Source organism: Dermacentor variabilis, chromosome 11, assembly GCF_050947875.1.
Source record: "Dermacentor variabilis isolate Ectoservices chromosome 11, ASM5094787v1, whole genome shotgun sequence".
Taxonomy (NCBI): domain Eukaryota; kingdom Metazoa; phylum Arthropoda; class Arachnida; order Ixodida; family Ixodidae; genus Dermacentor; species Dermacentor variabilis.
The window spans coordinates 100,638,027-100,663,817 of record NC_134578.1 but is presented as its reverse complement, the minus strand read 5'-3'; the positions used below and the strand labels follow the sequence as shown (position 1 = coordinate 100,663,817).

The window sequence follows — 25,791 nt, the reverse complement described above, 5'->3', positions numbered from 1 at the left end:
CGGTAAAGCTCTCACCCGTGAAAGATAAACGGGTTCACGTGTCATTTAGTAAAAAAAAAAGTTTTGGTAAATAACTTCACTAATAAAATTGCGAACATAAACGCAATGCTACTATATATAATAAACAAGGTAAACTAGACCCTCATTCACTATAAGGCAATGATTAAAACGATAGGAACTAACATGAACGGGGTCCTTTGGTTCCTAATCTCGTTCGTATATGACTAGACATACAATAAATGTTTGACTACTCACATCTCTGCAATAACTTTAATGGAAGAGGTTGGTACATACAGGTATATTCAATCAAAGAGTTCAAGATCACACTGCCATTCTGAGATTTTCAAGGTATGAACGTACATTTCTTTTTCACGTTAGCTATGGTCAGCTGATTTTTAGAACAAAACTGCGTATCTTCCGCTCATGAATGCAGGCTTTGGACCCTGTCTTGTACGTACATAAGCACTCGGCGGATAATTATGAGAGTATGTAAGAAAGAAGGTATTGTTTAAAAGCAGGCCCTCGAAAAAATATGCGTCAGGTAAATAATATAACCACCTCCGCAAAAATCGGCACAATTACTACACATTTATCAAGATTGCTTGCAGTCAGTCGAAATTTTCGCAAAATATTTCGGCTTGGTAATCTCAGTTTTTTTAACTCTCTCGTGCTGTCAAGACCAGAAATCTTGATTAGGCGTATGTTCTTCAATGTGCGCATGTGTGGAAACGGTGGTTTCTCCTTGGATCACTACTTGGCGCTTAGTGGCAATAAGACAAGTGTGCTGACTCAGCAGCGCTGGCGCATTCCAAGTGTCATGCATCACTATTACCACGCTATCAATTCAGCTGCCTAATTTGGTGCGGGAGAAATCCCGCAAACTTTCAATTGCCCTCTGGAGAAAGTTTCTTTCTCTGGTGATCTTCTTTTTCTTTGTTTGTCGTCACTTATTACGCATTATTCAACATATGTACAATGTTATCATGGTCCTCTTTTTTCTCCATAGCTTGTGTCTGACCATGCTCATTAAGGTGTCGCCTTGCGTCTTCGCCGACTCTATTGGGTCGCATAAATCTTGTTTCGACTGCTGATTTGGAGGTGCGTTTCGGCGTTCTGTCCTTTGCCCAAACCCTGCCCTCGCTAGAGTGGAATCACGTCACTCCTGTTGCCTCTACTCAGCACTGTTGCTATGGTAGTGAGGTATTCCTTGTTTCTTAAACGAAATGATCGGCGTAGCGTGCCCAATCGCTTTGTGCAGCAGCAAGGAAAGCCGCAGCGTAAATCTTGGGCCAACACCGCTTCATGAAATTGCTAACGGCTCATTCCTCAAAGAAAAAAAATAATGTTTTGTGTACTTGTAACTGCTGGTCCGTTATTATTATTATTATTATTATATTGAGCTGCATTGTGCTTCACAACGCCGAGGAATACTTTTCCCGCCTGCTTCTTAATAGCTTATATACATATTTACCCATAGTTTTAATCAAACGCAGTTCTAAATAAACGCTTGTATCCGTCTCATTCTTCGTGGTGCCATTACGTTCCTGCATTAAAATAATGCGTCTTGTTTGTGTCCTTAAAGATTCAGAATTTGCCAGATTATCACGTGTATTCCTCGTGCGTTTCAAAGCAAAAATATATGTTGTCCTTGTCGTGTGGCGAAATTCGGTACCCATCTTCACAGACCTAGGTTAAAAATGTTTCTGTACATTGCATTTTCGTACAGCACTGCCATGCGTGAAACCAACACGATTTGTGCTGTTCAGTCTCCGATAAGAGCGCAAGGTTAAAAACATGCTGGTTGCTATGCTTCCGCACATTGAAGATGTGAACCCTTGTGTGACGCCAAGAACCGTAGCTAACGCGGTGAGGAAGCTCCTGAAGTGACGGGCCCAGACATCACGCGTAATAAGAGCACTGATGCACAGCGCTATAAACTACGCTATCGAGCACCGCTCAGACATAGTGAACTTTGTCTTGTAGCGATCGTACTTCACTGTACGTAGAACCCGGCTTCTGTAAAATTCAGTTTCTTCGCCTGGCTTCCACGTGGGGGTGCCCGCTGCCCTTTCTTGGAAGTGTGGTGGCTGCCCCACAGGGGCGCCACCAGAGTCACTCGGGAAACCTGATTTTAGTGTGAAATAAAGCAAGGAGATTCTCCGTTCTCAATCCGTCAAGATGTGCTTTGCTTCCTCTAAACCGAGCTCCTAAGGGTCTTACTAGAAGTCGCCTCTCATGCAGTAATGTCACGGCTTTCCGGCATAAAGAGTTTCTTTATTGCAGCTTTCCATTACCAAGAACAGGGATCGTTGTCCGCAGCATCGAGTGCACGAACTTTGGATTTGCCTTTTTCTCTCTTTCTATCCTATACCCAGCTTTGCGAACATCGAGACAGTGCTTCTTTTTTTCGTGTAGGAATAACGAGATCAGGTGCTGCAAGACAGCCAGCGGAAATAAAACAAAGAAGTAGTATAAGCCAGCACGTGGTACAAGTCGAGCATTTTATCCATTTCACGCAAGTGCTCGCTTTTATACCACCGCAGAATCATACGGTGCCCGTTTAGTAATACGTGTGGATATTGTAGAAATGGGTATTGCTGAAAACATCCGAAAGCGAAAGCATAGGCGCCGACCCTCAGCAAGAAGCTAGGGCAAGCCAGATTAATAGACTGGAACGAAGTATGGAAGGAGCGCAGGACCGTGGCTGCAGTAAGCATTGCAACATGAGATAGAAAACTAATACTTTGTACAGGTGTCGTAACGAAAAAACCCGAGACATGTGCATCACAGCTCCCTCGTCAGCACTGGAATCACAGCTGCGAAGAATTGCGCGGTACTGTGAGCACCCGTCGAACGTGGTCAATGCGATTACTGGTGATCGAACCCAGCATGATTAAAAACGGGACATCACATTCAGACATTTTTGTAGAGGCACACTGAAACGGATGCGGATATACTGGAGCAGCTCTGAAAGCGATATGTGGTAGACGAGGTTGGTCGTTCCGCTGCTAACGCAGAGTACGTAGGAATACCTAAAATGAAGAGTTTAATTGTCACCTAGGGATGTCCGTGCTTCTCAGGATATATTAGGAAGAAAAAAAAACAGAACCCCGACAAAAATGGAGTTGTCCCAAAATTCTTAAATGTTTCGGCTTCCACACGGCAGCCTTGTTCGCTGACTTTGGTTGGTCATGCGCCTGCCGTAGCTGAACGAAATCGAGAGTTTGTCGAAATATTGTCTGGTCTGGAAGTTACGCCATAATAGGAAGAAAAGTGTTTAAGAATTTTTAGACAACTCTCTTTGGTCGGCTATCTTTCCTTCTTCGTATTATGCCGTTATATCCCAGTCAGACGACATTTCGTCAAACTGTCCATTTCATTCCTCCTTAGTGTACTTCAAGGTCCAGCCAGGACAGCAATCCAGGCAAAGACAAAATTAGAAACAAGGTCATCTATAACCTAGAGGAACATTCTCTAGCTGCCATGTTGCAGTTATTCGAAAAGAGTTTGAAGGCTGAACAATTGCCTGCAGAGTGAAAATACGCGAACCTTACACTGATGTGAAAACCGGCAAGCCACTGCAATGAGACAGGCTGCGACCCGCTTCGCTGACGTCGTTCTTAGGGAAACTCTACAAGAACGCTGTACCAAGCTGACTCCCTTCAGTTGATAGTCGGCGTTCGTGTTGTCCACCTCTCTACTCTTGTGTCCTGTCTGCACGCCTCACTTCTTTTTTGCATAATGAATCCTTACCAACTAGCTCAGCTTTTTGTCGTTCTGAGCACATCAAAAAGGGGACAGACGTTACCAATGAGCATATATGGTTTCCACACCCCCTCTTCTGCTCAATACCTACTGCTTCAGTGAAAGGACGATTCACTGATTAGCATCACCCCCAACGGAGTGGGCACTATTCTGGTGCTCGACGTAAAGAGAGCTTCCAACCGCATGTCACAAGTAGCAGTTCTAGACCGCCTCGGTGGCACACATTGCGGACGCCATCGCAGGTCTAGGCCACACAAACTCACAAAGGCTGAATGTGTCAAAGAAAGACACGACGCAGGGCGCGACCGTCTCGGCGGTAGGCGTTACTCTGACTAAGTTCGTACTCCCAGAACGTCAGGAAGTCACACAGGGTGTATGTAATGTCATGTACGAGGACGACATTACAGTACGAGCAGGCGAAGGCTCCTGGCGGCTACAGCATAGTGTCTTATAAGCCGCACCACATTCCATTAGCAGATGTGTCAAAGAGTGCATCCTCTAGTGTATCCCTGAGAAATTGGCGAGCATCACGCTACGGTCGAAAGCACGAATACCACAGTGAAAAACTCCACACAAGGGGAACATCCTCGTGAAAAGTGCGTCCGTTCCCAAGGTCACGTATATGCTCCTCTTAGGTATCTAACTAGACATTGACGCCGGGACTACCACAACCCTCCAGCAACTGCACCGACTGACAGTACGAAGTTCAGTCCTCATACACCCCAATACTAGCAGCTAGCAAAGACTAATGAGAATAGACGTGATCCCTAGATTTTAGCCCTCATCACCACATGCCCACTTACACCAAGACGCATTTTACCCTCACACGCACCGACACATGGAAGCTTAACGTGCTCACCTGAAAAGCATACAAGCAAGCGATCGGGCTCCCACTGCGAACCTATACTAAACTATGAAAAACGTTCAGCATGTGCAACACCCCAGAAAAGATAACAGAGTCGCACGCTGTGATTCAGAAGGAGTGACGTACGCTCATAGTACCAGGCCGGTACCCTTTATGATGGCTCGGCTACCCAGCTACTAGCAACATGGGAGCGCAAAAGGAGCGCGTCCCGCCTGCTATCCCTGAAGGCCTCCATGTGACAACCATACCAAGAAGCATGCATTCGGTCCGCCGTAGGAATAAGCGACAGGCAGGAGCGGAAGCCTTCAGAATAAAAATTGTGGTAAAACCCATCGCACGATGTTGTTCGATAGTATTGCACCAGCATTCAAACACTATAGAAACACAACGTACTACCACCATCGAAGCGAGGGAAGTGGCAGGCATATACTACAGTGGGAGTCCTCTTCCCGTTTCCCTAAGAACGTTCGGGTCAACTAGCGCGGCCACCACGAAGCCTGTAGGTTTCTAAGAAATGTAGGGCGCTCTGGTGAATGTGAACAATGAGAAACGCGTCATGCGGCAAGAGGACTCCTTTCTCCCGGCTGTTTCTGGATGCGCTGCGACAACTTGTGGCACAGCCAACTAGTCTGCTCATGCCCTCCGAGACCAGAAGCAGGGCGCGCCGGTGCCTATGAAGGCTGATAATTGCTCCCCCGGTTGCCCAATTTTCAGTGGCCCGTGCTCAGTGAGTTAAGTTCGCACGAGGTTCTTTGAAGAATGACACATGCCTAGTTCATTTATGGCACTGCTCGTTAAATGTTGCTATGAAAGCAGTTCATTCAAAATAGACAGATACCGAGAGCATTTGTGACACATCTGCTACTGCGTTGGGTTGTTGTCCTTGAGTGACCACTGACATTGATTTCACTCAGCACTAAAGGAATGCAACACTAGCACTAAAGCGGTACATTCCCAGTAACCCAAACTTAGTTACCGAAGTTGGCGTGTTAGACACTCATTGAATATGTCCACATACATACTTGCACACACCCGGTCACCCAAGTTGGTGTGAAAGAGGTTCATTGGAGACCAGGACGATCGAGAGCCACATAAGCCATGCTATAAGTGTCTTTCTAACTGTTTCTTCGAACAGCTGTACTTACCCAGTCCCGCATCACCCGAACCCGGTCACCAAATTGGCGTCAGAGAGATTCATTGCAGACCAGGACCGATCGAGTGTCACATACGCGGTTCTATAAGTTGGCTTCCAAGTGTTTCTTCGAACAGCGGTACTTACCCAGTCCCGCATCATCCAGTACCGGTCACCAAATTGGAGTGAAAGAGGTTCATTGGAGACAAGGACAGATCGAGTGCGATGACAGTGTTGCACACAGACATTGACGTCGCTGAAGACGGTTATTGCGTTCATCATTGGCACAAATAGCGGTAAGAGGTCAGGTCACTATCTACACCGATTCACAAGCTGCTTGCAGGAGCAACCCCTAATGGTAGTATCTCATAATTAGAGCTTTTTGAAAGCCTACCCTGCCGGAAACAACAACGACGATGTGGACCTCGGGTCAAGAAACGCTAGTGGAAATATGAAAGCGCACACCTCGACTTCCACACAATTCCACAGAGCCTCTCAGCAATACCATCGTGACGGTGAAAGCCCAATACCCATCAGAAAGGGATTCACATCATCTTGCAACACTTCAGCCATTAGAGACGGAAATTCCTCAGTCCAACGCATAATTCACGCGCGAAGAGACAATGTTTTGCAGGCAATTACACATTCCCACGCCGCACGCAACATTACGCGATGTCTACACATTGGTCCATGCTGCAACGAACCGGGCATGCTTTAGCATGCCACATGGGCATGTCATTCATCAAAATCTACACTGCAACGAAACACGAACAGCACAATAAAGGGAAGCTCCGCTGCCTAGTGACCACTTTGGAGCCCACTTTCATGTGGTCAGGATTGCTCACCATGGGGCTACGGCTCATTGGTTTCTCGACTGCCGGCTCCAAGCACTGCAAAGGCCTCCCAGCGGGAAAGCCAGCGTGTCTTTGTGTCACTGACGTTTCTGTCTCTCGCCTTTTATACACTTCCACCCTCCTTTTATTAGTGTATGCCTGCTTTTACAGTTAAAAATCAGGGAAGATGTAAAATCTTCAGTAATATTTCTTAAGATTTGCACATATTCCTATTTTCCTGGATGAATATACTAGGTAATGCTGCTCTGGCTGCTGATACTTCTACTTAATCGACCGCCGTACCGCGAAATGTCAAATGCATAATGTGAGGTACATGCCGTCTTGGGACAAGCTGGTTCGTTCAGGTTCGGTAAAGCCAAGCGATGCACTCAATCAGACGCATACTACCTTGCGCAATATATTGTCTAATACAAAGGCCTGTTTTTGGGCAAAATATTGTTCAGGGGCCAGATTTACATACGCTTAGAATCGTCAGTGCCGTTGTCATTGACCAATCGAGGTCGGTAATCGGTCGTTTCAATTGGCTCACGTGAGGTTCTGCGAACACTCCTAGCGTAAATACCTTTCTGCAAATATGGGACCAGGGATGAATTCACGAAGCTCTCAATTCGTAAGTGCTGTTTTTCATTCGCTGATTGTCTTCTAAATTGATATGTCCTATATGACTATTCGCTGGTAAGGACGCTTTAGCGTAGGAATGTTTTCTAAATATGGGGCCAGTTCTTTACCGCTGCCTCTTTGATGGACGATTGTGATTTTCACATTCTTTCACGTTCCTCGTAGGCTTCAAGTCCTTATTTTTTGTTAATACAAGCACCTAAATTACGAGGTTGGATGAGCCTACACTCTGAATTTATTGAGGCACGCTGTCGTGGGGTACGCCTGGATAGTTAAGACCACGAGGGGTTCTATATTATGCAGCTAATCTATGTGCACGAGCGTTTTTGCAATTCACCCCCCATCCAAATGCGGTCGCTCCGGTCGGGATCGTCAGATAAGGCGTCGCATGATTTGTAGTACAGCAAACCCACAATCTTTGATCAAATCGACAGATTCTATTCTCTCCTGACGCTTCTTTGTCAGGACATAGCTTTGAAAGCACGTCTTTCCTCATCGCTAGTTAGACGCTTAGCTTATGTATCGCGTTCCACAACACGTCCCTTAATGGCTCAGTTACTGTACATTTCCGTACAGCGGGTGTTCTTATTTTACTTCAACTTTGGCAGATCCTGTATTTTTTAAATCGCCTTTGGCGCATAGTACAAATCTTCTCATGGAGCAAGAAAACTCCATCAAGCGTACATTCCATAAAGGGGAAATGAAAATGTACAATTGTGCATTTAACAAAAAGTTTACTACTCAGCTTTTTAACTAATTAGTGTAGCGTACATATTGCTATGAACGAATTGAATCCAGGGATTTCACAAGGCAGATGCACTTGGAGTCAATTTATAAACTAACATTATATTTTAGACAAGCTTTGTCAGACACATTTTTCTAAAATTGCACAGCTATTGTAGCTGTTTTTCATAATTTTTTGTGTTCATGCTGAAAAATGACTAAAGGCAAATTTATTTAGGCTTAAATTTTGGCGACACTTATCCTGAAACTGCTGTCACCCCCAAGAATTTGTTCAAGGTTCATGCCACTTTCCACTCAGCCAGCTAAATTTTCAAATTCCAATACCTCTCGTAAAATGAGTAGTTTCAAAATTCATTGCTTTAGATCTCTTGATAAAACATTCATTTTCATTGGCTGAGTGAATAATGCCGACATCTGAGTGTAATCCAGTTCCACTAGCAAATTTGCGGCACAGGGAAAAACTGATTTTGTGAAGTTTAGTCAAGGATAAGAGCAGCGCGTGGAATTGCTCTGTTGCTTTTATTACTACAGCGAAAATTCCTGATGATACAACAGAGACTGGCGTAGTGGCAGACAGAATGGCAGACATTTTGGCAGACAATAATGTCAGAAACGTGGAGGGGATGGTGAGAGAGCAATGGTAATATTTTGCTGCATACGGATCATTCGCTCCACCAGAAACTTTTCAAACGCTTCTCCCTACCGAAGATTATCACCTATGCACTGTCGCCTATACCCAACGAAGTTTGTTCTATCTTACGCCGGTTCTACCGTATTTGCACAGGGCTACAATTAACCTGCAGTTCCACCAGAGCACCCAGACTTCCCAAGCTTCCGCCACTACCAGTCCCAGACCAACCATTGTGCAACTCCCAAAAACACAACACAGCGTGTTCAACCGGATTGGTTGATGCAACTTTCTAAATAACATTGTTTAAATGATGCGAGCCAAGTCATGGAGAAAAGCGATCGGGCAGAGGGCTTGCTAACAAACTCATGCAGCGGGCACGCAAAATTTAAAAAGTGTTTACCTTCTCGACAAGCGTCACCTCTAATTTTCCTATTGGCAGGAGAATTAAAAACATTCGGAAATCCTGATATAAAAACATACATGAAATAATCATCTTATCGCACGCATTTTGTTTGAATGTCATTAAAAGCTCGTCCTCGGCGCACTTTAACTTCTCAGTTGAGAATTTCGCTTGCAGCTGTGGGACCCCGTTTATTTCAAGCGAAAGCTCTTTTTGGTGACACAGTGCGACGATGTAAGGGGGAAATACTCGCAAGCCTCAAAATTGTACCGCCTCACCTGCTAAGAAAGGTAAGTACACCGCCCTTTCAAAACCACATACTTTTATATTTGTAGCTCTTAAATATTTTCGTCACGATCTATTCAAATGCCTGAATTAAATTGTTCTGGCTTTAGAGAAGAGATAGCCTCAGAGTTAACATACCAAGAGCTAGCAGGAGACTTTTACCCTTCGTAAAAGCTCGTTTCAAGTGCGCCCATATTCCATACTGGGGACGCTATGCGACACACACGCTTGGGATGCCTCAATTTCCTGCTCGCCTTCGCCAGCGTACAGGGTGGCGACATTCTTTGATGGGCCTCTCGCCACTAAAAACCGCAACTTCCATGCCCAGCTTGCGTGTCGAGACGGGAACGCTTGCCACACTTCGATTTGGCCTCAACGTTGCGCAGATAGAACGCAGGCGAAACTTTGCGCGAGATTGAATGCGCGGTAAACGTAACCAACTAGGGAAATTGCGTCTGGAACAACGGCACGAATAAACTGGCGAAAGGCTGCTTATTTCAAAATAGGCTGCGCGTTCACCTGCGTGAGGTACCGCCGAAAGCACGTAACCGATACACAAACAAGACTTGCGAAGGAGTGAGCCAGACGAATTCCCACATATTTGATTTACTTTTGTTATTTTGTCACTTTTTTTCACTTCCATTCTTCTACTTATCAAGTCGAGCCGTGCAGCAGTATAGCCGTTTGCTTTGTTTATAGTTATTAAAACGCCAACACCAACGACAGTGATTTTGTACGCGATGGCAACGATCGGCGTCTTCGAATGACGAAACGGTGGAACAGATCACTCGTTCTTGCCGTTGGATCTCTCGGTTACAAAAATGTAAAATTTGGCCCACATCTCCCGGAAGTGCTATGAGCGCCTAACCAATTGTGCGAAGCCAGGACTGGATGTACTGGCTTCGATGTACAGGACTGGATCAGTCAAGTACTACCGACTATGGCAATGAACGAGTAAGTGAATAAATTTTGATAAGTGCAAAGATAGTGACCTACTACATTACCTCCGAATATTTTATGCTGCTCTTTACAGTAAAATACAATTTAGATTATTAAAGTTGGTGTCATGTCAGTTTAGGCGTGTATTTGCTGCCCTCATAACGTGTTGCAAATGGGTCGCAAGCCCCAAGGGTAGCGTTGGCCTGGCGGCCTGGGGCACAGCTGCAAGCATCCGAAGGTCCTGGCAAAGGATGAGTCGACTGCTAACAGAACAACTTGTTTATTCTAGCATCGCAAAAGAGCGGCCGGTCAGGTCAACCGAAGTGGAGAAACGGGAGACCACGTTACTCGACTGAATAAATCGAAGCGTCTCTCTTGGCATCCGGGGGTAGCTGCTTTTATACTCTCGGAGTCGAGGGCAAGAAGGAACGGCTCGGATGAGGCACACGTGACGGCGGCGTACGGACACGTTGTGACAAGGAGTGACGTATCCGCCGGGCCGGCGCCGATCAGACCTCCTCGTTTCACCGTTGGGGAGCTCCTCTGCCCGGCTGCCGCGCTTTGACAAGCGCGGGCACAAACATGCACACACACACACACGCACACACGAAGACACGTGGCATTGAAACATGCCTGGACGCGCTTGGCAGTAGGAGTTGCGGCAGCGCTGAACTGGCCAAAATGTCCGCCGCTTTGAACGAAGCCCCGGCGTCCGTCGCATCCGCGCCTGCTATACCGCACGTCGGAGGCGAAACGTAACAACCGGCAAAACCGATGAGGCATCGCTCAAAGTCGTTGCTCGCGTGGGATATCACTTGTAGGCTACAAGCGAACGAGACAGCAATCTCAATCCCGTCGTTTGTTGCTGTTGCGCGCAAGATCGTTGCATGTAGTTTATACCCAAAAGCTGATTTTCGTAATTTATGCTCTGTCGTCCGAGGAGCTCTGCCGAAGACGTCTGACTAATGACACTACATAAGGAAAACAAGTGCTTAGATCGCAACTTCGTGATAATATTCACATATTCATTGGTCATTTATTGACTTGTTAGCTTTACTAGCAGGGTGTTCAGAAGAAATATTACTGCTATAGCTTTATAATTACTCGTCTCCAAGCAACGCAGATTGGTTGCCCAAAACCTCGTTTCCTATTTTACTTGCGTTGTCAGGGGAATCCCACTTTCCAGCAGCCCCCCTCCGTTCACAAAAGAATGAACGAGAAGTTACGTCGACGTACAAGCCCACTAAATTTGTAAGACTGGTCCCATTCTTTACATCTCGCAGAAAGGAAGCTTTTTTTTTCTGCGAAGCTGCCAGCCTTTACACTCGCGAACAACTTTCTATGGTATGTGGCTGGTGAACTTGTGTTGCGGCGCCAAGTAGTCCGGCAGCGTTCGCATTGCTTTTAGTTGCTCGGAACAAACGCTCAAGCGACGCAGCTTCCACGTGCAACTGTTTCGCGTTTGTCCAGACGCAGACCGGTAAAGCCGCAAAATAAGTAAAATTTTACGCTCTGAGGTGTGTTCTGTCTTATTTAACTGTTACTAAGAAGGTGTTTATTTTCTATTCCGAAGCCTCAACTAACGTGGAATAAAACGCTAGACTCTTTAGAGAAGTGCTCTCACTTGTGCGCGCTTTGCCTCCATAGCTTTCCCTTCATTGCCACAGAAGGTTGTGCGCGAGTATAGTTGGTCGCGATTGCTCATGCCCGCGTGGGAAGTTTTGTTCACACAAGAACAAGTGGTAGCTCGAAGGCTTTTGTAGGAGCTTCAGTGCAACATATTTACGCTTTCTCGTATAGCCAAACTGCAATCCGATGCTATCACGTCTGTAGGCTGTGCGTAAGTCATACTTTACACATTTTTGAGGCATTTTCCTTTGTAAAATTGCATTAGTTTAATAACGCACTTGCACCAGGCGCAGTCATGCTATAATGAACAGGTGTGCTGCAGTTCCGCATGCCTGCGTCATCGCGTGGCGAACCTGCGCACGCGTTGTATCTGTCTTGTAAAACATCATTTGGCTCTAGTTACCGCGGTGTTGTGCACCCGCCCGCCGGGATATTCACTCTTGATAATTTTGTTCCCAGCTCGGCTCAGCAGGGTCAGTTCCTCAGTCCACGTCTCCGCTCGCCTCAGCCGCATTTTTGCTCGCTGCAGTAGGCCGATTTCGTCTACGCGGCGGTCGCTGGCCAGCTGTGCCTCCCATTGCTCTGCAATAAGGTTTGTAATTATTAGAATCGCATTTCCTTTCTGGCATTCCCATGCAGCGTGATAGAAGGTAGATTTCATGTTGCACCAAGGTCATTTGTCTGCGTATTGTATATGTTGCATTTTGTTTATTATATATAGGTTTGGAAAGGTGCCTGATTGAAGTTGTCTCCAGTCCAGTGTCTCTGCCCTAGTTATGTGGGGGCGGGTATATCTTTCTACTCCCTATGTAATGTGCTAGGATGGCCGAGTAGTCCTTGAGATTGTCAGGGATCTTCGAGGTCGGGTTCGCTGGGAGTTCGGGTTGTAATAGAGCCTCGAGCTACCCTGTCCGGCTCTGTGTTCCCTTCTATCCCCGCGTGTCCCGGCGCCCATATGATCGTGTGTTGGACTGCAGTTTAGTGTTTTGTAGATTGTGTTGTGCCACCTTCCGCGTCGAGGAGTGTACGGAGCATGGGAAACTTACAATATCATTCAGAAAATTTTAGCAGGCCGCTTGTGAATCAGAGATTATGTTGAGCAATCGTCCGGTCCTGAAACCCTCCTCCGCTTTTGGGCTTTCGCTCTAGCATTGGTGGAGGCTTTAATTACGCCTAGCCTCGGCTTCAGTTATAGTATTGTGTTGTAGTGAACCACTAGTGATTTCCTGGGGCTCCTTGCCTATCACTTTAGCTACCATTCTTCCTTTCTTAGGGTCTTGCGTGGCCGCATACACGTAAACTGTGTTGTACTTGTTGGTATAGGTTTGCTGTATATAGTCTGGCCATGCTTGTCGTCTGCCTTGATGGACGTTCGTGTCCCTGTTTTGGGGAATTTGTTACACTTGGAGCATCCAGCGAAGTTTGAATGGTATGTCCGTTGCTTAAGACATTTTTCTTATCTGTTCGGTATGCCCAAGTTTTCGGAGGAGCGCTCTGGCTGTCGGATTTGTTTTAGCCATTCTGTGCTTTGAGTTAGGCATCTCTGTGTTCTTGGAAGGTGTTGTGGATGTCCAAAGCTAGGAGCTTGCCTGTCGACGTGCTGAATGGCAGCTTGAGCGCTGTAGCTTGATCTTGATACGCCTTGCATATAATTATTTCTGTTTATTCTTCATACAGATTCGTGCTTTTCTATGGCAGACTGTAAGTGATCCTGCTCACTACCAAGCTCCGTAATTACTTCAGGGTGTCTTCTTCACGCATCCCTGCTCTTCCAATTGAGATTTCATTGGTCATCCAACCAACCTGCGTTGTTTTAGTAGGAATAGGGTGCGACTGCGCCTTTGGTTGGATTGTATCCACATCCCCAGGATCCGAAATATGGTCTTCTCCGGGATTTGCTTGCCTTCATTATACACCGTGAGGTGGAGATGTGGTTCCGTAGAAACTGTTCTATTAATCTTGCTTCTTCATACCCTCAGTAGTTCTGATGCTCCGGCGGAAAATACTAGGCCGCAAACTTGGACCTGTTGCTTATCACACGAGTCTACACCCTGTATTCTGGCTTATTTTCCCCCCAAGGAGCCCTTAGTTATATATGTTGTGATGCCATCCGCGGACATAGCATGCCTGATGTCCGGGATGTTCTCTTATTTGCTTTCGAGTCCTGTCATCACTACGGTAAATAGTACAGGTTATATAACTGGGCCTTGCAGTGTTCCTTTGTCGGCAATTGTGAATGTGTCCTTGCGTGCATTGCTTATTCCAATTGTGGGCGTTCGCTTAGAAAGAAAAGCTTTCACGTAGCCATTAATTCTTCTTCCGGAGTTTAAATGTTCAGCGCTGTATTACCTCGTGGCTAACATTATCAAAAGCCCCTTAGATATCAAGGGTGATTATAATCATCTTGTTTGAGTTGTGAGAGCACGTCTTGTGTGAAGAGCTCAGCCCGGAAGCAAAACATGGCGTGGGCGATAAGGTCATTGTCTTCCATGTAGATTTACAGTCGTTGTGTTAACATTCGCCCGTGCAGCTTGCCGAGGCATGATGTGAGCCAGATGGGCTGCAAATTTCCGATATGTAGTTTCTTCCCATCTTTGGGAATTAACATGACTTCGGCGTATTTACAATCCTCCGGGACTGTCGCTACTTGCGAGTGAGTCTTTATAAAAGTTGCGAGCTCCTGTACTGCCTCGTCCCTGAATATCGAATGCTGGCGCTTCTTATGCAGCTCGTTGCGTGTGTTGCGTTCTTTGTGGTTCTTTGCGTGTGTTGCGACCTTTGTAGAGCTCATCGTAGTTGGTGGGTGTTGATTTCCGAAGCCCTTTTTTGGAGGCTTTGTCGAATAGTTCAGATTCTGTGCCTACGATTGTGTGTACGATTCTCAGTAGTGCTTTATTCATTTCTGTCTTGGATTTGGTTGGGTCGATAAATGTTCTGAGAAAGTTACAGGCTCAGGGTGTACCTAGTGTTCCTCTCGGATAATCGCTTAATTGTTCCCAGTTGACTCTTGCTAGGTGGGCTCCATATGTCTCGGCTTTAGCTGTTGCCTCAGCAATTTTAAGCTTCAATTTCCTATGGTTATTTTGTCTTCTGCACCACCTGACAAGACCTCCTCTGGCTTACCATAGCCCCAAAATGTGCATTATGGTGAAAATTGTCAAGAGCGATGCACCAGGCTGACAGCGGCGTTATCCTTCCAGCTGGTTTTCACTTTCTGTCCTGAAGGCATTGGAGTCTGTGATTTTGGCTTGTCCAATTGTTTTCCAGACTACCCCTGCTCATACTCGGTGGTGTAGTATGTGGTGGTAGCTTCCTAGTGCTTCCTGAAGATTTTGCCATGAGTGTCGATACCCCTTTGTTGTATGTGACGTCTGGACGTGTAAGCCAGCTTATGCTTGCCGCCTATTGGGGGATGCTGGGTCTGTTAGTAACTCGGGATCCAGATATGTTTCTCTTCTAATTATGCGTCCTCTAGGATCCTGTCTTGTGTAGCCCAATCCGGGGTTCCGTGCATTGAAGGCTCCTTGAACTACTACGGGGTTGGTTTTGGCGAGTTCGCACGCTCGCCTGGGGACGTCGGCGGACTTCGGTCCCTTATGCTTGAGCAGGCTGTTGATGTTTAGTACGTACACGCTGCTTTTGACTGCGCGTTTCTTCCGTTTCGTGACGACTTCTACTATGACGTGTTCCATTTTCCTATTCGGTATCGCATCAAGTCTTATGGCTGTTGTTACCTTGTCAACCAAGATGGCTGCGCTGCCTTCTCTCTAGCCCTCAAAGACCTCGCATCCTTCGCCACAGCACTACGATTTAGCTTTCCTCCTGAGAAACTTTGCGTATACCACACCGGGCAGCAAAAACTGGTCTTAGCGGAGCCAGCAGTAAACGCAAAACTCAATAAATCTAGTTATTGCGTTCGCCAACAATGAAAACTTAATATTACTGTCTAGCTCATCTCGCGGCAAATTATGATGCAACGCCTGCAACACCGCGGGTGCCGTTCCATTCACAAGCCAGGTATCTTCCAGGGTACTGTTAGTACTTCGCCACAACAGTTATCTTTGGGGCTGCGATGAGCAGTGTCGCCTTCGCGCGTATTCTTACCTCACCGTTGTAGTAGACTGAGCGCTTACCTACGCATAGCAGTCTTTTGAAGCCCCTGTTCAGATATTTTCGTCACATTTGGCATGCACTTAAATTTCGCAACTTCTCGTTCTATACTTGGGCGATATATAAGTGAAACCAGTCGCTTTGCTTTATCCTGTTGGTGTTTAGTATGTTAGTTATGTTTCCCGCCTGGGCTATCTTTCCCGAATGATGGCCCAGAAAACATTTGCTGTTAGTGCAGTTGTGGTTCACGCATTGAAACGATGAATCATTTTCTCAGAATAGGCATACATTTTACTTGTGTAACTGGGCGTGTGCGACCTGAAGCTTCGGCCTTTGTCCCCACTGAAAATCGTGCCATGTATCCCTAGAATCAGTGCGAAAAAGAAAATGCCTCAAGGAGCGACTTATCAGATAGCTTTGGAATATATGCACAAAGAATACGCAACCGCAAGGCACATTTTCACACATGGCTCTACAACTCCACATAGCTCATCGAGCGGACTTTTTGTTCACTCTACAGGGCAACAATTGTCGTTTCGTCTTGAGTGAGCGACATTATCTACTTCAGCAGAGGTATATGGCGTTAAGGAGACCCTTGTTTATGTACTTCCACAGCAGCCGGCAAAGACATGGGTGATTTTCACGGATGCAAAAACCGCCCTACAAGATATGTGGAACAGGTACACGCGTTTTAATAATCAACCTCAAGCCTTCGATATGGCTATCTTGGCAAAAATGCTAGGATTGCTGGGCATTGCATCAAGTTCCAGTGGATACCTGGCCATGCCAGTATTTCCGAAAATGAAAAAGCGGCTTGTGCTGCCCGAAATGGACTCCAATACCGCAATTTCAAAAGAACATTTTTTTACAAAAGCCGATATTTCAAACATGGCAAAAAATATGCCTCTCAAGAAAAAGACCGCATCTAAAATCTGCCGCTTCACCAAGTCAACTTCCTGCGTTGCATTGATCCAGAAATGAGACCAAAAATTCCACGGCCCCTTCCTCGGCACTTAGAGACATTGTACCATCATGTTCGACTGAACGTGGCATACACGAACCGTACCGCACAGAACCGTATCTGTACCGAATACGGCCTACCACTAACCCCTACTCTGTCCTGCATATTAACGCACACATCTTAGGACGACCAAGGAAATAGTTATGTTCTTTCTTGTCTTTTCTAGTTCTAGTCTAGTTGCTACTCAAGTTTTCTAGTCAAGTTGCCGTTTACAACTTCTTCCTTAAATCTGCCATAAATTGCATGTTTATGGGAATAAAAGCAATTCAAATGAAGTCAATCATTTTTGTCGGTCTTTCTGTATACATTCAACACATCTGGCATTAAAAATTAGTTGGAAGTGAATGTCTCTCCTGTTCTTGTCCTTCTGAGCCTTTTTGTAGATTCCGCACTAAAAGAATAATAAGTAAGGATTACCAACTAGATTGAACTAATGCGTTGCTCTGATAGCGTCGCAAGAGGAGTTATAGTTTATGTTGAACTACACACTCTAGAAACCCTGAGGGAAAGATACCGCTCAAGGCAGAACCAAAGCAAAGTATGATTACGCCTTTATAGTTGGTCAGGTATTTAAAATATTTCCATCTTTGTCACAAAATATACTGTAATGAAAATGGCGTTTCATGGCATCCTAAACTTAAGCAACAGGGCTTGCCACTGGATGCTCCAATGTTGAAAAGCGATCGGATATTTTTGTCAAAGGCTGTCTATATATATATATATATATATATATATATATATATATATATGTATATAAGAGAAGAAAGGGAGTTAACCGAGGGGCACGATTATTATTATTCATGTAATAAGCAGCCAACAAACATTGGCACCAAGGGCAACATAGGTAACATTATTTGTACTTACTAAATGAATAAAGTAAATGATAACTTCTTGTAAATGATAGTGGATAAAAAAAATCTTGCCGCAGATGGGGAACGATCGCACGTCTTTGCATTACCCTTGCAATGCTCAACCAATATCGAATATACAGGTTGTCCCACGTCAACTGAGCCAAAAATTTAAGAATTAAAGGCACGTCGAAAGCGAATTGAACTGAACGCATACTATTCGCATTAGCGTATAGTAAGTCCGACAATTGTTTGTTTTCTCAATAAATCAGTAATTTAATTTAATTAACTAACTTTTTCATTATTGGCTGGGAACACATAGTATGATACGCAGATTTGTAAAGCACCTTCAGAAACTACCTATCGAGTGGTTTCTTTACGATACCTCTCACGTAGTCCTTTTTTTGCAGGTTGCGAATAAAGCCCGCGAAATATGCAAAAAGCCACGTGACTGAGCACTTGCAGAGTGGTACCGTGGTGCTCTCAAGTGTACGTTCGGTGAACAAGGTCGGTTCACGTAAAGTGACATTGAAAATGCATGCTGCTGGCCGAGCGCTGCCGACGAGAAAAAGAACGTCCTGCCGCTTCCTCGTCGCCTGTCACGATGCAGCCGGCCTTGTTCACCGAACGCACGCTTGAGAGCATCACAATGCCACTGTGGAAACGCTCCATCCCGTGGTTTTTTACATATTTCGCGGGCTTTCTTTGCAACCCAGAAAAAAGGACTGCATGAGACCTATCCTAAGGAAACTACTCGATCGGTGGTTTCTGAAGGTTGTCTAAAAATGTGCCTATCATACTTTGCGTCCTCTGCCAATAATTGAAAAGTTGAGTAAATCAACTTATTTAATTACTGATTTATGGAGAAAAACTGAGTTACTATAGGATATTGCGAATATTATGCGTTCGATTCATTTCGCGTCAGACGCGCCTTTCATTGTTAAATTTTTGGCTCAAGTTATCTGGAGCACCCTGTATATATATCTCTCTCTGTCTCTCTCTCTCTCTCTCTCTATATATATATATATATATATATATATATATAATGTTTGTGCTGAATACATATGAACTTGTCATACACGCAGATCACAGAGGTACACATGTCGATGATTTTGTATTGCTTTCGCAGGTATTATCCACTGCATGTTGTATGTACGATGAATGCAAAGAGATGTATCAAGACAGCGAGTTTGAACCGGTAGGAAAAGTTTTTTATTAATGCTATTAAATAACGCCCATTTCAAAGCTTTTTTATCACAATAATTTGTCGCTTTTTGTTGCCAACTTTCCGAGTGAGAAAGTAGTTTTGGGAAACTGTCAGACATTTCAACAATAAACGTAACATTTTCTATTCTACATTCCGCATTTAGTCGTCGCAATTGTGTTTCGAGAACGTTCTTTCATGCTTGTCTGACTTTTACAGTTGGATTCAATTCAATAGAATTCATTCTTATTGAGAAGGTCCTATTACATACAAAGCAACACTTGCGCTAAGGTGGAAAGCGGTGCGAGCTGAAATTAATGCATCCCGCGCAGGCAGATCCAAATAATGCATAAGTATCGCCTCTTCACAATCAAACTGCAAATTTAAAGTTTATTTAGTAATATGTTTGATTTCAAGACAAAGTATTCCTGTGAGAAGGCACCGCGGGTTATTCTTACTTGTATGTATGAAGGAATTTTAGGTGTTGCAGAAAGTGCGAGGCAGGCTGTGGGAGCAAAAATGCAGCTCCCTCTAACCCAAAAGTGGGGGACAGTTGTCTTTATTTATGTGGCACTTGTGGCGTGTTAACATCTAGTTCTTCATGTCGTCACCCCCATTTTTGCATATACATCGACGGTTTATCTTCGTATGAGTTTTCCAGACTATCACGATAAACCTATAAAACTTTCGGCTCCAAGCTAGCTGGCACGCGGAAATTTATTGTTCTAGATCATGTCTTTGGTGCCGTCCCACAATCCGTAAACATGTCCATGAGCAGATGCATGCACTTGTGTGATGCGGAGACTGGAGAGGCTGTGCGAGTCAAGAAGGTTGTCCCCCACGAGCATCGTTTACATAGAAAGTAAACTGGTCTATTTGACGTATCCAATGTGCCGCTCTGGCCATCAGTTGAGATATTCTCAAGAGGTGGACGCCTGGTTGAAAGTAGAGAGACGAAAGCGGAGCCCTCTGGGTAACTTCAGGAATAGCGGAGCGCCATCAAAACAGCCAGTGCTGCTTGTGGTTTTCTAAATTCGGAGCTAATCTTTATAATGTTTGGATTACAAAATACCCCGAACGAACGCTTTTACTTGATTCTTTTTTGTCAAATATTATTATTGAGTTTTCGAGAATGAAGAATATTATCATAAAAACAAGTTGTGTTGCCTTTTTTGCTCTTCATTTTTTCTTGCTCATAAAACATGACCCCCTATAGCGTTTTGTGAAGCGTCCGTACATCGTTTTTAAAGCCTTCAATAAGCCAGGCAGCACCAGCACGGCAACTGATGATACAAAGTCAACGATGTGGTGGTCCGCCTTCCTGCACTTGTCACTCAGTACAAAGAATACATAGGTCTGCGTCAGCTTAGCAAGCCACAAACTCTTTGCAGCATGGCCATTAATGAACGCGCTGAAGTCACCAGCTAGTGAGAGAAAAACAGGGATTGACCAAATGCTTTTAAGGGCTTGGCGAGCTTCACCATCTTTTTGCACTCAGTAATTGGGATATAGAAGCACGAATAACTATTATGCCTTTCTCGATGGGGCCGTTTCTCTGAGATGATTCTCCTGAATGTCGATCTCAAGCATCTCCAACGAGGTTGCCGATTCCTCAAACCGCACTAGGTTTTGCCATCAAGCTAGTAGGCTTTTATTGTCGCCTGCCTATGCACTATTATTACAAAGGTTACTTCGCCCGCATAGCAAGCTGCGATGAATATGAAATAAGAGCTAAAATGCATAGATGTAATTTAGATCACGCATCTTGAACTTTTTGTTTTCTTCTTTCTTTCCTTGTGGTTTACGTGTTCGTTTCCACCTGCACATTACAGTGTATACATAAATGTACAGTTATTAAAATATTCAGTGTTAGCTGAAGGGCAATTGCGACCATTATGAAAGAAATGTGCGCAGTTACAGCAAGATTTCTTTGTCCACAGGTTATCGATTGTTGCATAACAGCAATAAGAAACAAGGTAAGCAGGAACAGTTCATGTGTTGGTATCATCATAAATATTTTTAGTCCATCTTAAAGTAAAGTTGCGATTGATGTAGTTTATAAAATGGGCCTTCTATATTTCTGTATTTTAGTTTTGTGTACTCGCTTTGTACGGCTGACATAGCGACAATGGACACGCAGGTATTTAGCTGTAATGATAGATGGAGTAATCCATCTATTCCATATAGCGATAAGGGTGATATATTTTTGACCAACTGTCAGCCTGCACGGTTTACCATATTATGATATGTCGTCAAGGCTGACAAAATGTGAACGCCAATAACATCCTGGAATTATTGCCCAAACACCCAACCAGGGCTCCGTCCTGCGTGGCACACCAGGCGGCGAAGTGTAAATCGCGATCACTGAAAGCTGTACATTTATTGTGATGCTGCTGAGTCTAGCGCCCGTGAATTTCATAATTTCATCGCTCAACCTAATCTTATCCTGTCTTCGACTGCGTTTCCCTTCTCTTAGTACCCATTCCGAAACCCTCATGGTCCAATGGTTATCTAACCGGCGTAATAAATGACTTGTCCAGCTCCCTTTTTTTCTCTTCATGTAAATTAAAATATCGTCTATACCCGTTTGCTCTGGGATCGAAACCGCACTCTTTCTTTCTCTTAACGTTATGCCTTGAAATCATCGTTCCATCGCTCTTTGCGCGGTCGTTAACTTGTTCTCAAGCTTCTTTGTCAGTCTCCAAGTCTCTGCCCCACATATCAGCACTGCAAAATGTACTGATTGAAAACCTTACTCTTCAATGGTAATGGTAAGCTTGCACTCAGGAACTGACAATGTCTACAGTATGCGATCGAAATTATTTTTAATATTCTATAATTTTTTTCTTCTCATGATCAAGATGCCCTGTGATTCATTGACCTAGGTAAACGTAGTCTTTGACCTACTTTAGAGGCTGACTGGCGATCCTGAACTCTTGTTCCTTTGCCAGGCTATTCATCATTATCTTTGTGTTCTGCATATTAATCTTCAACCACACTCTTAAAATCTCTCTTAAGGTCCTCAATCATTTCTTGCAACTGCTCCGCATGGTTTATGAATAGAACAATGTCATTGGCAAACTGATAGTTGCTGAGATATTCGGCGTGGATCCTTACTCCTAAACATTCCCAGTTTTATAGCTTGAATACTTCATCCAAGCACGCAGTGAATAGCATTGGGGACATTGTGTCTCCCTGTCTAACCCACTTCTTAGTAGGTATTTTCCTCCTTTTCTTGTGTATAATTAAGGTAGCTGTAGAACTTCTGTAGATATTTTCCAAGGTAATTGTTGTGTACTGCTTGTATCTGTACTGAATCAAATGCATTTTCACAATCTAGGAAAGCTATATAGAGGAGCTGATTGTACTCTGCGGGTTTTTCGTTAACCTGGCGAATCACATGGATCTGATCCATTGTAGAGTGTTCCTTCCTGAAGCCAGCCTGCTCCCTTGGGTGAATGAAATCCAGTGTTTCCCTTATTCTATCGGATAATGTTTTGGTAAATGTTTTATGTAATACTGCGAGTAAGCTAATGGCCCTGTAATTTTTCGATTCTTTAACGTGTCCCTCTTTGTGGATTAGTATAACGTGTGCATTCTTCCTCTTTTCTGGGACTCCTGCAGTCCATAGACACACAGTATAAAGTGCCATCGTGTCGTTAAGTCTAACTGCGCGAACGTTTTTTTTCCGTCCCCTCCGAAATGATACTGTCCCAGACGGGATCAAACCCGCGACTTCGAGCAATGCCATAGCCCCAAAGCTATCGCGGCGGGCACAGAAGTGTTGAGGCCTTACAATGCACTCTAATGCGGCTCGGCTTCTGCACGCCCTGAGGAAGTTTTCTGCTTCTCAAATTTGCATTGTGTTCACTTTTATTAAATATGAGAAACGCACGGTACCGTACATTGAACATATATTTATAAAATTTGCCCAAAAACACTCTGGTGTTTATAAAAGTAGCGTGTCCTTGCCTTCTCACGCCACTTCCCTCTCCCCTTGTACGAGAACGGCGAGGGAAGGGTGGTAAACATGTTATTGACTCGTTACGCGACTGCGTCAGTTCTACCCATTCTTTGCTTCCTCTCAACCCGCATCTCTACGATTCTGTCTAGCTTCCATCGGAACTTGCACGTTAGTAAAAAGTAGGCGCTGAATTTCTGCATTGCTTTTGAGGGGCCTCACTGATGACTACAGCTGTGAAGAGGTTAACATTGCGGCACCCAGGGAGCTCCAGAGTGCATTGTGCTCATTCGACAAGGCGCAAAGCTCCGAATGAGTTTTCTCGTCGCCTTTCTTCTCTGCCGTGCTCCTGTCATGTACACAGGCTCTATGAGCCACCTCTTGATGCGGTGTGCCAGACGGAAGCTGCAGAAGTGGGGAAGTCGAATGAAGAGGCAAGGAAGATTCGCTTTAAAACGTAGTGCTGCGCAAGATCGGCTCGGCGGTGATTAACGCCGGAATGCTAATTACTAATGGAATGCGGCGAGGGCGTCCACCGATACCATCTATGAAACAAAGCACTGCATTAGCTGAGATCTGTCTGCGGCGGCTGCTGTGCAGATCACTCCCTCTCGTGATCTCCAGATTAGCGAGGCAGTCGTGGAACACTTCGCTCCGTTCCCAACGTGCCACAGGAGCCAGATTGTCCGCACTAGCCAATATATATTGAAATGAAAACATGATTAGATCTGCGCTAGAATTGCTCATTAGGGAGTATCGTATTGTTTGGAGAATTTTTTATGTTTTGTATCTACGTTATCTTTGGTATCTAATATGCATTTCTAGTCTACGTTTTATTGCATGTAAAAATGGGTATTGTTTTGTTATTTTTCATATTTCTGGCAATTCACGTCCTAAAGCAACACTTTATTTGGGCCTAGTTGGTATATAATTTTGAACTTAACGTTACATTCACTTAACGTTATTTTATTCAGTTCCTCAGCGTGAACTCCTGTCTTCGGTACATGAATGTATTGAGTATAGTTGTACGATCTCTTTCCAGAATCATGCCGGACTTTCAGTGGGTAATTTTTTAAGTCTTTTAGAATATTACCTTCGAGCTAGTTTTATTTTTTAATGACCAACCGTATTTACAACGGAATGGTATTTGTATTGGATCATGTGTTGCTCCCGTCCTTGTGGATATTTTTTGTCTAGTGTGGACCATGCTTTTATTGAGCAGAAAGTTTTAAAAGCTTTCAGGTATGTCGATGATTTTTTGGTATTCTTATCGCTTGACTCGTCATACCAGGATACGATCAATAAGGTTTTAGAGGATTTTAAGGTACATGGACAGGGCCTTGTGTTTACCCACGAGAGTCCACAAAACAATGTATTGCAGTTCTTAGAACTGAAGTTTGAAGTCTGTGAACGCCATGCGCGTTGGGCGTATCAACCCCATGCGAAAAAGCAACTGTTGTCCTTCAGGTCTGCGCACTCGAAGATTGTGAAAAGAGGTATTGCGTAGTCATGTATAGAACTGGCTCTTAAGAGTTCGTGTGTGCACAAGATGCAAGCAAGTTTTGATAATCAGATCAGCCGACTTTTGGCAGCTGGGTTCCCTATGTCGCTTTTGACTGCCGTGGTTGATGCTCTGATCCAGAGAAGAAAAACCACAAAAATGCCGGCCGCCAAACGTGAAACGCGAAGGCCTGCGGTGGTCCCTTATATGCATAAGGTGACCCATGAACTCAAGAAAGTTGCTTGCAGGCATGGTGTTCCTTTGGCAATTTCTGTGCCAAACAAGTTTTCAAAGCTATGCTCCCGCACCTGCGGAGAGAGCACAGGAGGATGCCAAATTAGGCATGGTGCCTCATACGTGTCGTACGCTGTCGGCATGGTTTATGGCATTCCACTCTCATGTGGTAAGACATACGAGGGACAGACAGGGCGTTGCGTCAATGAGCGACTCAGGGAACATGCACAAAAATTAAACAAAAATGTAGATACAGCAGCGCACCTTGTTGCCCATATAAACTATTTCAGTAATTGTGAGGCGCGACTTGATCAGACGTTAATTCTTGGAAAAAGCAAGAATGAACATGCGCGACTTGCCTTAGAGGCCTACCACCTAAAACACAAGCCAATAATTGCATTTTTGACACATCTTTGTCCCTGCACCCATCGGAATTTTAATTCCTACATTTGCGTATACGATAAGTTGGCAGATGTCAGTAGTGTATTCTCTGCGCCTGCGCGGTTGTCTGGCCTAGGTATATATATGCATCGACGACGAAAGGAAAAAAAATAAGTTGTTATTCAGCGCCAGTGTGTGTCGTCTCTTTCTTTTTGTGGATCATCCTAGGTGCTTGCGCTGTAATTTTAAGTTCAGAAACACTTCCTAAAGCTCTTCCCTAATTATAAGCCAGGCCATTGTGGGATACATTGGAATAATTTTGCTACCTTCTCAGTGGCGTAGCAACGGTGAGGGGGGCCGTGGGCCCCGGGTGCAAGGGGCCATTGGGGGGGTGTCATATACGTCTGAAGACACCCCTCTTTCCGCCGGCCACACCCGGGGTGGGGGGTGACAGAACACCTATGGGCCCCAGGTGCCGGACGACCTAGCTACGCCACTGTACCTTCTTTATTTTAACGTGCTCCAAGTGGACAGTACACGAGTGATTTGGTGCTTCAAAAACACAGTAACGCGGCCGCCGTGATCGGGAAGGAATTTATTGGATTGACGCTTAGAAGCGTAATGGTTCAGACACGATGGGCTTTCATCGTTTTTTTTTTCTGACGCTTT

The 25,791-nt window shown here is 44.8% G+C and overlaps 1 protein-coding gene across 1 annotated transcript in view; it reads left to right on the top strand.

Annotated features, from left to right (window-relative positions):
• Positions 1-25,791, top strand: part of LOC142564906 (uncharacterized) — a 42,082-nt gene that overhangs the window by 3,090 nt on the left and 13,201 nt on the right. Inside the window, exons 3-5 of the mRNA XM_075676107.1 lie at positions 9,187-9,299; positions 18,971-19,039; positions 20,986-21,021. Coding sequence (XP_075532222.1) covers positions 9,187-9,299; positions 18,971-19,039; positions 20,986-21,021 — 218 coding nt within the window. The remainder of the gene's footprint in view (positions 1-9,186; positions 9,300-18,970; positions 19,040-20,985; positions 21,022-25,791) is intronic.